The sequence below is a fragment of the Vanellus vanellus genome, assembly GCF_965231255.1.
Source record: "Vanellus vanellus genome assembly, chromosome: 14".
Taxonomy (NCBI): domain Eukaryota; kingdom Metazoa; phylum Chordata; class Aves; order Charadriiformes; family Charadriidae; genus Vanellus; species Vanellus vanellus.
This window is the reverse complement of record NC_138919.1, coordinates 10768037-10781839: the sequence shown is the minus strand read 5'-3', so window position 1 is coordinate 10781839 and position 13803 is coordinate 10768037. Positions and strand designations below refer to the sequence as shown.

Genomic DNA, 13803 nt, shown 5'->3' with positions numbered 1-13803 from the left:
CCACATATATCCCAAGAACCTTCACTTCAGTAATGCCTTACATAGGCCCCCAAATTTGATTTAGACATTTCTACATTTGCTCGCTGTAAATGCCCTTTTTCCACCTGTACTCACCACAACCCTAAAAGCTCTCAAGTCCAATTACTTTCTTCCTTTCCATTGCTATTCTTTTTTTTCTTTCTTTTTATATTATTACCATTAATATTACTATTATTAATATTACTATTATTTTCAGCTGTCTAGAAGATTGCTTCAGAACTGTGCTCAACTCTAAAAATTTTAATGCTATTTAGAGACTTCTCGTAAGTGCACATGAAGATTATCAAACATGGAAAAAAATTGCCTCGTGTCTGGAAGAGCCCACAGTCAGAGCAGGAGCCACTGGAGTCCTGGAGGCCTATGATGATTCTAAAACCTGAGTCCATCTATTGATTTTCCTTCTTCAACCACTAATCACAAGCTACTAAACTCAACACAAAGTTAGGTGAGTGACTGTTGAAATACAGGTTAATTTTCTTTTCTGTTCTTACAAAGGATCAATCTATCCACAAACTAGGAACAAAATTATAGGCAAACTCAATTAAATTCTTTTCCATGTGGAATTTCTGTGGCCCAAGCAAAGCTTCAAAGTTTTGCTCTTTGTCCCAGGTTTTTAAGTTCATTTTGTGTTCATTTACCTCTTGTCCTGTGTCTTCAACTGTAACCATTTATCCTTACATCTCTGATGCATGCATCTCAGTTTAGGTGAAATTTTATTCCTCAAGAAAAAGTAACTTATTTAACAGTGGAATTATGTCCTTATTCCTTAGCAGGACCGTTTACAGTAATATTTAATCTGACTATCAGTCGAATAAACTGAAATACCTTGAACTTGCACAACCTAATCTTTTCAGTGATATCTGACAGCATAAAAAATCTGGATGCAGATTTTCCCCCCAGAACAGATACTTTGTCAAAAGCAACAGCAAGTCACAGTGTTCTCCATGCTATGTGGAGACTGTGGTAGAGAAATACTGACCAGCTGTAAATAATCCTATAGGATATCATTTGCTCCTGAGAACGAATCACATGGTTATAAAATTAAATATTATGTCCCTAAATGCCATCCACTTCAGGATCAGGATAACAGAGCAGAAATTTATTTAGATGGCACTTACATTTTACATCAAAACTCTATTAACAGGATCTGGTGGAAAAAAAAACAATCTAAAAAGGTTTTACTGGTGAAAAATGGTCTTTTAAATATTCCCTAAATAGGTCCTATTTGAGGTTGTGACCTACACTGTTAATGCTAAAAACCTGTGGATCCACTTTCATTTCTTCTACAGAAAAGTTAATAATTTTGATTATTCTTTTTAATAACATAGTAAGATATTACTTATTCCTTAGTCTGCTCTAATTCTATGCTTTAACTATAATCTTCAGATTTCAGAGCACTGCAATGACAAAATCTACACAATAGCCTGTAAAGAAAAGAGGAGAGAAAGAACATTCAGGAACAGTATTCAAGATTGGAAATGGTATTCAAGACTGGTAAGTTGAAAAACATTTTAAATCCAGGATTCCCTTGTAGTCTACAAAAATGTCTGCAAAGTTTTGTCGTGACAGCCTTCAACAGTTTTTAGCACTTTTCCACCTGCAAACTTAGAGGTGAAAATGAAGTAAGAAAATTGAAGAAGACTCAGTAATGGCAAGGTCCTCTGAACTGCTGCAAGAATCAGAAATTATTTTTTCCCGATTTAGTACCATCTGCTTCTTCTTAATGATCAGCAACACTAGGAATTCAGACAAACGTTTTCCTGACCTGTTTGCTGTGGACAGTACAGATTGAGAACTGACTGGGGTAGATCCTCTTCATTCAGTTCATTCAGCTTTCAGGACATGTGTTTCCCAAATGAGGCACTGTAAAGATTAGCCTTTCATGTCTCCAGATACACCTGGACGCTCTGTCAAAAAGGATTTGGAGTGAAACCCTTTCTACTTTATCATTTGCTTCTTTGAAGTAATGAGAACAGAACATAGCACAAAAGAGACCAGGCAGCACAATTCTTTCTGTGGAGTAACTTTTTTCTTGTAATCATTTACAGCACTGTTAATTGTGCATAATTTGCACCTTAACCTAAAGCACTTTGAATCTTCTCTTTTCCCTCACTTTAACCATTTGAGTAGATCACAAATTCACCGAGCTGAAGTAGTTAAAGAATATGTCTTTCTCCTTCCAGTTGGAAAGAATTTGGGAATGTTATAGTGACAGTTTTTGAAGAGAGAATATCACTTCACTGCTGATACCCAGTACAGGACAAAGATTTTTTTTTTAATTTCTCATTTATTTGTAATTATCAAAACGCTGTAGTTACACTTTTTTTTTTTTTTTAAGGAAGCTGTTTATACTAATTCCAGTAAAAAAATTAAAACTTTGTAAGCTCCCAGATCTATCCCTTCTCTCTCCCATTCCTCATTCTTAATTACTTGCACCTTCTCCCTTCTGAAAATTTGCAGGTCGATGGCAAAAGTGGTTCTGATACCACACATCCTCAAGCCATAAGAGTGTTATCTCCTTTTTTTTCCCCCGTAGCTTGTTTTTCCATGTGTTCTCCTAGTGCTCTGGGACATGACCACATGCCAACTGTGATGTGCAATGGCTGGTATGGCAAATTTTCTCTCCTCAGTTTCCAGATCATATTATACTCTTCCCCACTCTTTGTTCCTCAGAACCTTTCTCTGGATTTTCCCAGTAGCCGTCTTTGGCAGATCCTGAACAAACTCCACCTGAAAGGCAAAAATGCTCACTTATAGCTAAATACATTCTGATTAATCTCCCAGGTGCAAGGAAAGGCACTTTTTTTATGGCTGGGGTAAAAAGATGGGAAGCTGCACAGCTTGGGGCCGGGACGGTGAAATTCCTCACTACACTCCCTCGAACAGAGCTCAAGGGAGGAATTGGTAAGCACTGAACACCTTGTCCATTTGAGTCACTGTGAAAACCCTACTATTTCATGAAAGGAAGACTGGACTCTGATAAATATAAGTTATATTACCATTTCCTCCCTTTGGGTCCTTTCCAGGACGTACAGTGAACCCAAGGCTACAGATGCAACAGACCTGGTGATTTACTTTTATTTTATTTTATTTAACTATGGTTGCAGTCTTTGTCAGAATGCAGTTGAAAAGAACCCAAGGCAGGACAAAAAATGTTCATTTTTGATACAATTAGAAGACCCATCTTTTTGTAGTGTACTTACCTTTCTCGGATACTTGTAAGGTGCAGTCACCTTCTTGACATGTTGCTGAAGCTCACGAGTTAATTTTTCTGGATCATGGGATACAAAAGCAGGAGCTAAAACAATGAAGGCTTTGACTACCTGTGCCACAAAAGTTAAGGGACTCCATTAACTTCCAGACTTGGGAATAAAGGGATACATTTGTTGCCAAAACTGAGCATCAAAATTCAGAAGTGTTTTTCCTTTCCCTTTTTCCTTGGCTGTTTATTACAGAATGCAATGTTATGAAGGACATATTCCGTAGCATAGGATTTTTTGTATTTTTCCACTTTTTTTTCTTCTTAACTTTATACACTACTAAGCTTTCAAAAAGTTGTAGAACAGAAAAAAAGACAGTTGAAAATTTCACCCCAGTGCTCAAAGAAACGTTGCAACATTGAAAAACATAAAAAGAAAATTAAACATTCTGGATATCATTGCCACCATGTGCTTAGTGACAAAAAAAGAAATAATCTGAATTCTATTTCTTATACAAAAAGATGCCACAATAAGTCTGAAGAACCAGACTTTTTTTCCATATCAAACCCTGCAAACAGGGAAATAATTCTGAAATTCCAAGCTCTGTCAAGGTATGGTTTTAAAATTTTTTAAGCCACCTTAATTTCAAAAATCTGCAACATACTTAATTCCAAGGAAGCCTAGTACATATAGGGAACTTGACGCTTAGAATAAAGTGCATTCCTTTCTGTATCTTTTTTTTTTTTTCTTTTTACCTCCCCTCGAATTGGATCAGGACTGCTGACAACAGCTGACTCTGAGACTGCAGGGTGTTGTATTAATGCACTTTCAACTTCAAACGGGCCAATACGATACCTAGGACAAAACGCAGATAGGACAGCCGTAGCAAGCGAGCCATTCAGTTGGTCTTTCCAGATTGAATTTTAACAAGCAAATGAGCAAAGCTAAAAGCAACTGACTTACCCAGAAGAATTAATTATATCATCAGACCTTCCAACAAATGAGACATATCCTTCTTCATCCATAATCCCTCTGTCCCCAGTGACATAAAAATTTCCACACACAGAGGCAGCGGTTTTCTCTGGATTATCCTGACAACAATCAGACATTTCAAAAAATGCATCCAATTGTTAGTGAAATGTAATGCATTTTCTTTGCAGTGGTGCTAAAAATGATAAAGACAATTTTTAAAGTTGTTCTCAATATAAGAATGTTCAATACTATTTTATGCCTTCAATTAAAAAAAAAAGACAGCCACAATAATTAGCAGTTTTGTGGTGGAAATATGTGAGAGGTGGAAAAGAGTATTTGTGTATATATGGATTCATATTCTAGGGAAGAAAGGGTGTGCTCTATCGAAATGCTCATCTATCACAGCAAATTACTAAAATGTATAACCCACTCTTCAGAGAAACAATTAATTATTGTAGGGCGTTGCCACAATAACCTCCTGTCAATGGAAACTTTTCACCTCTAACCTTCAAGACGAAAATACAAATGAGGTGACCTACAGGAAAAACTTAATTATCTACATTGATCTATTGGGTCTAGATTACACAGGAAAACACCTTGACAACAGAAGACATAATGAAAAATTGAAGTAATAGTACTGAGTCAAAAGAAGGGTTTTTATCACATAGTGAGCAATTACTTTGTGCAAGTTGTTGTTTGGGGTTGCTACAAATATCCAAATATTATGGGGATTCAGAAAAGAATTAAACACACAGGTAGTTTCCCCAAAGCTTTTCCAACACGATGATTCAAATGTAAAGATACTCTCCACTACATTTGCATGATTCTAGTGTTTTCTTAAGTATGTACTACAACTCAGCACCACCACAGATGGAATGGTGGGCGTTTGACCTGAACCAAAATGGCCATTCTTCTGACACAGTTTTTTAAGCCTGTTCTGCTTTCAGTGGGTAGAGCATTCCTATTTGAATAGTAATGCTATACTACATATGCCACTGCCACAAAGCCATATGATCATCTACGTCTGAGGGGTTTGTGCTGTAGCTTGGTTTTGTGCTGTTGACCTTGCACACATCATCTGTGTGACGGGCAACTGTACAAAGGGTCTCTCTGACAACAGCAATAAATGCATGCTGCAATGGGTAACTTTTAAATATTTACAAGATCAATTTGTGGGTACTTCTGACAGTGGTTTGAGGAAATATCTGAGCTCTTTGGAAAGCCTCCCTGAGCTCATGGCATATTACAGCAGCCTTTATGGGTTCCTTCATTAATCCATAACTAATGATAGGAGTTGAATGGAAGGGAAGGAGTGATGTACTGAACATAAAGCCCATGCTAACTGCCAGGTACAGGTTTGGAACAAGTTACACCCTACCCATCAGTCTGATCCTGGAATAGTGGAATAACATACTGATTAAGCTCAAACCCTTAAGCAAACTAGAGAGACCTTGTGAAGATGCTGGATGAAATTATGCTCCTCAGTGAGTCAACAGTACTTTGCCCTAGGTCTCTCTTAAGCTTCTCAGCTGGCACAGACAGGCCAACTCAAACTTACCAAGTACTCAGAGAACAGACAGAATGGTCGCGTAGGTTGAATTCGGATAGCAATGTGGCCTTCTTCTCCCGTAGGCAGAATAGCCCCATGGTCATCTATGATCTGCAGAAAGGACGTATCACCGTTGCTTTGATTAGTTCAGTGAAATATGTGCGTTATAGCAATGTGAAGGACAGAGAGGGACAAAGACAGTCGTCCGTTACTCACGTACCCACAACTGCAGCTGAGCTCAGATGTAACATATCGACATACCTGCACATCATAAGGGGGAACAGCTTTTCCCAAAGAGCCAGGTTTAATTTCCATTCCTTTCATATTGGCACATATTGTTACCTGCATAATAGAGTTGTTTTTTTTTTTTTTAGTTTGTGCAACATCTTGTAGACTTTATTATTGGCTTGCAATAGGCTCAACATCTCTTTGTGACTCTGTCACGACAAGGACTGAATCAGGACTAAAGCACATCAGAGAGGGGCTGAGAAGCGTTTTAGGTCAGTCCTGTGGAATGAGGTTGCTTGTGCTCAGCCTGAGCCAGTGGATTCTTCTGCAAACACTTGAATTTGCAAGACCACACGTGAAATTATTACAGATCTTATTTCAATAATGGGACAATTAATTTGGCACTATATCGGGGTTAGAGGAGAGAATGCCTGAAATCTGACTCCTAATAGCTTCATTAATGTTCACTTACAGAGAAGTCTAGGATGTGAACCAATTTCATATTTTTCATTAAAACCTCGGACAGGCCAAATTGATACCCAGAGCAAATTTTTTTATTTTTTGTTTTTAGTTTTGCCTTTTAAGTAAAGATTATGAAAGGATCTACCACAAGTTATCTGATCTGAGGTAATCTCTGGCGTGATTTTTGCAGGGGGCTGAACTCTGTCGTCATAGTATTTCCTATAAACATTAAAATATGCAGCTAATTGATTTTGAAACTATGTAATCATAATTATACATAGCTACTTTTTAATAAAGTTCATTTAAGTGATTCTTACCTTTTCCATTGATTTATCAAGCACGGTGTGCCTCTGGTACTGTTATCTTTGAAAGGGCATACTGCAAGAATTAATGCAAACGTACCGTTTCAGTCTGGCCATAACCTTCATAGATATCCAGCCCTGTCTGGATTTTCCACTTTGCCATCACTTCAGGATTGAGTGGTTCCCCTCCAGATAAACAGCGTTTCAGACTCATGAACTTGTAGCTTGACAGAAAGCAAATGAAATAACTTTCTTAATTTCTGAAAAGAGTAGTGAATGGTCTTAACTGAGCAGCCTCCATCAACTTTCAAAGTATGCCTAAAACTTCACAAGCTACTTTGGGAAATGACAATAATTATCCTGTTACGCAGTCTTGGACTGAACTCCTAGATTGCTCGTGTTACCACTAAGGATAATGTAGTTTATCTGTGTGACACTGGAAGTAGGTATTTTTGCTGGAAAAAGACTGAGCAAAGGTGTTTTCTTGGAAATCTGAACAAGCACATCAGATGTTCATGGAAAGCCAAGTTATGTGCTGACATCCAAGATCAAATAAGACACTGAGAATTTTCTAGAGCAAAAGGAAGGCTGAATAGGAACACAGAGCCTGAGCTCTCTGCTAAACCAGGGTTGGCTTTTGTCAGGATGTGAGATGAATAAGTACCTTACTGAAGGTGTGAAAACTCCTCACAAATCACACTGACTACTCCTCATAAGCTGAGTATTTTACGGTGTAAAAAAGTGGTGGGAACAGCTGCCAAATAACCCAGCATGTGGAAGTCCTCTAACTGCTCACTTCATTCTCAAGTATATGGGAACAACGCCACTGTACTCCAGTAATTCCTGGATCCAGTGCTGCCTGAAACCTTGATTTAAATTTAACTGTGAACCATAAGTTCAGAGGAAGCGCTGACTTAAAAAAACCCTCATTTGTTTCCTCTGTGTTGTCTTTCCAAAGACCCATTCCTAAAGCCTGATTGGCCTAACGTGTGATTAGTCAGTCTCATATTTCATAACATAGCTTTCTTTTCTGAGAGCAAATTTTGCTAATTAGATTTCCTTTAAATGAAGAAAAATAGGCACCATAAGGAACTAAACAGCCAGAGCTGTCACAGCATTATATCGCAGCCTCCTTCTGCTACCCCTGCAACAGACAAATGTGTGGTACCTGCTCAAATCATGTTGGACCAGCATGCGAAAGGCAGTGGGAGCAGTGCAAAAGGCAGTGATGGGGTATCTTGAGAGAGTCTAGAAAAATATAAAGTTATTTTGTTGAAAAGAAAATGTAATGGTGGGTCTGACCTTGTAAAAGTGCAGCTAATTAACACAACTTGTGTGCTCAAATGTCTGCAAAATAAAAATCATAAAAATGCAACACATATTCAACACAGAGAACGACTATGGATTAGTGCCTATGAATCCCGACTGTGGAGTGGCTGGACCAGTCAGTCCCACTGCTGTAGAAAATATAGTACTTTCTGTCCAACAAAAATGACTCATGTACATGAATGACCACTGAGAGTAGTAGTTTCAATTAAGATTGTTTTCTGCTTCCCAAAGCAACTGTGTCTCAGGCTCAAGACTAAGTGACAATAGTAAACTAGACCAAAGCTTTTCCAGTTTTATTCTTGGGAAAGTCTGGGTCTCCTCTCCACACAAGAGACCAGTGTTGAGGAGAATAAGCCAGCTGACTGGTTTTGCAAAATGGCAGAGAGGAGGAATAGGCATTCTGGCGACTCATTGAAAATTCAGGATAACAGGACCCTGACTCAGGTCTATGCCATGCTCCGATTACTGGCTCGTGCTCACCCTGAGCCCAAAGTAGCTGTAAGTCCGTACATGAAGTGAGCTCTACGCTTAATATGGGACAAGACAGCAGTGATCCTAAATTCTTTTTATCCTGCACTTTTCACCATATCTCCTCTACACTGTAGCTATGTCACATGGCCTAGCCAGGAGGGAAAACACTTGTTCCTCTAGCTTACTCAGCACCAAAAGGAGGGGTGATTGCTTGGGATGTGGGAAGTACTATGCCTGCTGCTACAGAGCAGTGGGTACCTGTGCACTGGAGCCCAGCTTGTTTGCTTTATTTACGCAAAATGGAAATAAAACTCACAGTATAAAATGTTACACTTACCTCTGCAATAACTGCTGGTTTAAACTGTGGCATATTGTGTACAAAGACACACGATCCACAGATCCATGGTGCAAAAACACTGCTCCAAGCTGATTTTACCCAGCCAGTATCAGCGGTATTCCACATTATATCTGAAGGAGTCAAGTTCATCCAGTACCTGATGATAAAGCAGAGATGAAAAAAATGTTTCACAGAGTGTAAGAGACTCAGGCACAGGTCACAGCACAATTAAAGGAAAGGGCAGGAGGCTTCCATTAGAAGATGCGGCATCAGCAAGTGGGCGGTCTTTAGACGTTTGTAAGAGTTGAAGAGAATCTTGAATATTCTCTTATTTTCCCTTCATTCTCTCATGTTTAACATTTCAAGCATTTGCTTGGCCCCTGAACAGTGCAAAACATCCTTGGCTTGTGTTGCTGTATCTGGATCTAGAGCAAAAATCAAACAGATCATTTGGAGTAGGCTTTCCCCACCTTGTGGATTACAGACATCAGCTAAATCACATGTTATTTCCCTAGGAAACTAACCAAATAGTTCTATGGACTCTACTCCAACTTCCAACTCAGAATGCCTCGGGAAATGTAACCTTTGATTTTCTCACGCCTTGGGAAGTATAAATAAAAGATGTTCAATGAAAGCAAATCAGTACCAAGCCACAGATTCAAACTGAACTGTAACTTTTAAGGTATACTTCTATGATCCAAGGTTGCTTTGGTTCTCAAGGGAGGTTTACATAATACTAAAGCACTCAACTTTATCTGGTTTTGCTGTAAGGAGACCATCCTTATTGCTACTCTGCAGTCAGCCCTCTGAGCGACAGAACACTGTGTTTGGTGATCTCAACTGAGTCTTCAAGAAGCTTTTAATAATGAGGGTTTCACCATGAGAGGGGAAACGTGAGGAAGAAGCAAGATCCTACACTCATGAAAGGCCTACACTTACTGGAGTTTTTGCAGACACTTTTTCAATTTAATTGTGACCATGTCACTAAATCAGGACACTGGGAGCAACTGCAAGGTATACCTGCCACTGGTTGCAAATCCGATGCCGTAACTGCTGTGGGTCTGCACCACCATTTTTGGAGAACCTGTACTTCCACTAGTAAAATAGATCAGCATTGGGTCTTGACTCCTTGTCTTGACACATTTATGGTCAGCAGATGTCACCCTTCAGAAGAAAGAGTATACGATGGTTACTACATGTAGTTTTTCACAAAAGAAGCAGTATCTTTTTAAGGTTTAGGTGATAAACAGGAAAATGGTCCAAAACTATATGATCTCACTAAATAAATAGTTGCATCGGATACCAGAGGTAAGAATTAGAGAGCACATTTTGCTAGTCACAAGCGTGCCCTGTATGCCATGACTTTGAAGATGTGAACACCTACAGCATATTCCAGTGACTTTGTCAACAACCATTTGGCAAGAGCACTCAAGGTGCTTGTTACGGAACAGCAGGTAGATGCAAAACCAACTTCTGCCTCAATACATATTGTGTCCCAATTTGAAGTCAACGGGGACCATATTCAGGCTATTATGCCAGGTAAGGTAATCTTAGATATGTATTATACCATTTATGTTCAAGAGACTGATGAACAATTCAAATTGTCTGGGCAACCAAGATAGTCAAGGAAAGAAATAATTGATGCCATGTTAGCTGAGCACCAAGAGCTGGCAATGGGTACCTTCTCATTGAATACAAGAGGCATTAGGCTGGGCTCTAGAAGACAAGCACAAAACAACTGCAAAATTAGTACTCTGTGTGCTTGTCTTGTGATCGTAGTGGAAGCAAAGAGCTTTCAAAAGCTAGCAGACTGTTGAGTAAGGAGAAGCTGAAAGATCTGAATACAGTTCCCAAAAAGAGTGTTGGAGGGATTTGTACTTAATGCAGTGATTACAGTGAGTTGGCAGAGGGATGCAAAAATGTATTTTGGAAATTAATCCCAAAACTCAGGAATACCACCTGACTGATACAGCTTCCTTCACCTCACAGGGATGATGGTAAAACAGCTGGATACTCACGCAAAGAGTTCTTTGAGGTTCAGCCACCCATCTCTGCTCCCTTTGGCTACAATTAGTTTGCTTTTCAGAAACTGGCAGTCAGGCATGATAGATTCCACTGCAGGTGCCAGTGTATCACTGGTAATGATGCACTTGGCCTTCGAAGCCTGGAGTCGGTATAAGATGTCTTTGGCTGTTAATTGGGATGTTCCTGGAATAAAGACAATTCCTGGAAAAAAGCAACAAGCAATTTAGAAAATTGACCATTTCTCTTTATTATGGTCACAGGACATGATCCCAGCCATAGAAAAGCTGAGCTACTTGCCAAAAACTTATTCTTTGAGAAATGGGAGGCAGATATAACTCATGTTTGAAGGCAGAGCTTGGGTGAATTTGTGGCCTAGGAATGACCTGGAATCACCTCGCTCTGAAAGACCTCCAAACACTGTAACACTGATGCACCTCATATCACCCTTTGTGTCATCCATATCAAAGGTATCTAGATCATGACTAAGGCCTAGATTTAAAGTGTTTTTGAGCACTTCCTTCATGATTCATAACTCAGGAAGGAAGCGTTGAGATTATCAATGCCGTAAGTATATGAATAAGGCCAGCATTTGGATTATATATACACCTGGAATAAAGCCATTATTCATTTCAATAAGGAATTAATACCTCTGATATGGGATAAATAGACTAAGGCCAGGTAGCTTACATACATTGCTCAGTCAACATATCCCTCAAGCCTGGATTCATTTTGTAATGGGAACAAACGTAAGCTTGGATACAGAGTACAATGTGACTGAAATCACATTTTCAGAGCTGGGGGCGGGGGAGGAATCAATTTAGTGCATTTCTATACCTCCTTTTCCCCAGGATTTCAATAGACTTGATCTACAGACTGATTTCAGTTTTCTTGGACTTTCAGAGGTGTCTAACAAATTTTACAATTGGGAAACTAAGGCACTGAGATACTGACTAATATTCCCATGTCATAGTCCAGAAAATCTTGGATGCAATAGAATTGGATTCCCTGAGTCTTAGCCCCATTTACAACCTGCAAGAATCACAGAGCTTAAAAGTGTGATAAAATACTTAACCATGTCCCTGTTGATGCTGAATTTTTCACCATGGATGTTTAGCAGTCTAAAAATGCAATGGGTCAAATTCTTCCTAAGAAATTACAATTTCTAACAGCTGAGCCAAAAATATACTGTCTTGATTTATTAACCAGTCTAGTCATATAACTTACTGCATTAAAACTCTCCACACTGATAAGGTATCTGGTCAAATTTGGCCTTAGATTGTAACCACTTGTCCTTCACTGGCTTCAGCTGAGGATGCTGTTTAACTGGACCGTATCTGTTCAGCACCTAGTACGATGTCACTTTGGTTCCTGTGTGGGTGCTACCAATTCTCCTACGCAAAAGCTGAAGCGTACAGGGCGTAGTAGCATATTCCTCCTTACATTTTCTTCACATTATTTTAGCATATTTTTCATATCTTCTATTTATTTTCTTTCTGCACCCAAGAGATCAGTAAGGTTACTCACCTGTTCGGATACAGGCTACATTCAGTAGCCACCATTCAGGAACACGAGGAAGAACTGCTATAACCCTGTCTCCTCTCTGCAAACCACATGCCTCAGAAAGTATATTAGCTGCTTTCCTGGACAGGATTCCCAACTCTTCAAAGCTCCACTTCACTTCCTCTCCCTCATCATTTACCCACCAAAAAGCTGGATTTGCTGGTCGTCTTCCATCCTACAACGCAACAGAAGATATTAAAATAAGACAACCCTTAAAAGGTTTAATTTCAATCCAAAATAACTTCAGACTAGGCAAGTCATCCCTGGCAACTAGTCTCTTAAAGTGAAACCTATATTTCTGTCAAAGAAAATAAATTAGTGCATTCTACTCTGCAGCTAATATTATCCAGTATCCATCAGGAAAATTTATTTGTATCATCTGAGATTTGTTCCCATGTCTATGAAGTAAAAGAAAAAATATTACCTTTTCCAGTTGTGACCACTCATCTAAGACATCACTCGCAAAGTTGAAATATTCTGGCAGTTCCTTTTTACACTGGTTTATAGAGTCATAATATGAAATAATCTCAGATGTAAGAACCCTGTTGCATCCATGGAATAATCTGCAAGGCGACCTGAGAATCCGCAAACACTGAGGAATCCACGATTTAATAAATGTTCTCATGATAAATGATGTTTTATCAGACAGTGGGGAAAAAATCAGATGCATGCCTACAGGAATCAGTCATCTGAAACAAAAGAAAATACATTTAAAAACCGCCAGGTATTGGATGCTGTCCAGTTTGTGACATTGGATAAATTAATCCAAACCAGCTTGAATAAATAGACTGTTTGTGTGCCTCCCTGGTTTTCCCCATTATTTTATGTGGTTCTTAAAGTAAGTGTTCCTCCTTTTCTGGCAAAGAATTTGTGTACTGTTTTTTCATTATAATCTTTGTCCTCTACTTTGCCACCTGATGAATGAGTCTCATATCGCCTCTCTAAATTTTCACTTGCCAGTCCTTTTCTAAATATCTATCTCGATTCCTTTAAATTTTATATTTTACTTTGCCTACCTACAGAAATAAAATGCCACTAGTTAGAAAGTGCTTTGAGGACACTTCGTTTATCCCCTCGATTTAAATCAGTCTCTGTAATTATGCTATGTCTAAAATATACACTAGATGGCGATTCACACTGAACTGACGCACCAGTAAAACTGACGAATCTCTGATTTATTTCCTTGTGAGTTCTATTTTCACTGAGGGCATGGAATAAACACTAGGCAAGCAAAGGTGAAATGCCAAAGACTTCCATTTGCTTTGCACCTCAGCTGCAGTGTGCAACTTTGAGAAAGATACATATTGTAAAACAAACTTGCAAAGGAAA

General features: G+C 38.9%; 1 protein-coding gene across 1 annotated transcript; it reads right to left on the bottom strand.

Moving 5' to 3' along the window:
• Positions 1–2682: 2682 nt before the first annotated feature.
• Positions 2683–13099, bottom strand: LOC309677959 (acyl-coenzyme A synthetase ACSM4, mitochondrial-like; the record flags this gene model as incomplete). The annotated part of the gene is made up of 13 exons (XM_082490867.1): positions 2683–2769; positions 3243–3362; positions 3995–4094; positions 4203–4330; positions 5770–5871; positions 6022–6102; positions 6853–6976; positions 7921–8000; positions 8890–9046; positions 9910–10053; positions 10908–11115; positions 12439–12649; positions 12899–13099. The coding sequence occupies 13 exons, from the start codon at positions 13097–13099 to the stop codon at positions 2683–2685; spliced, it is 1743 nt and encodes a 580-aa protein (XP_082346993.1).
• Positions 13100–13803: the final 704 nt, after the last annotated feature.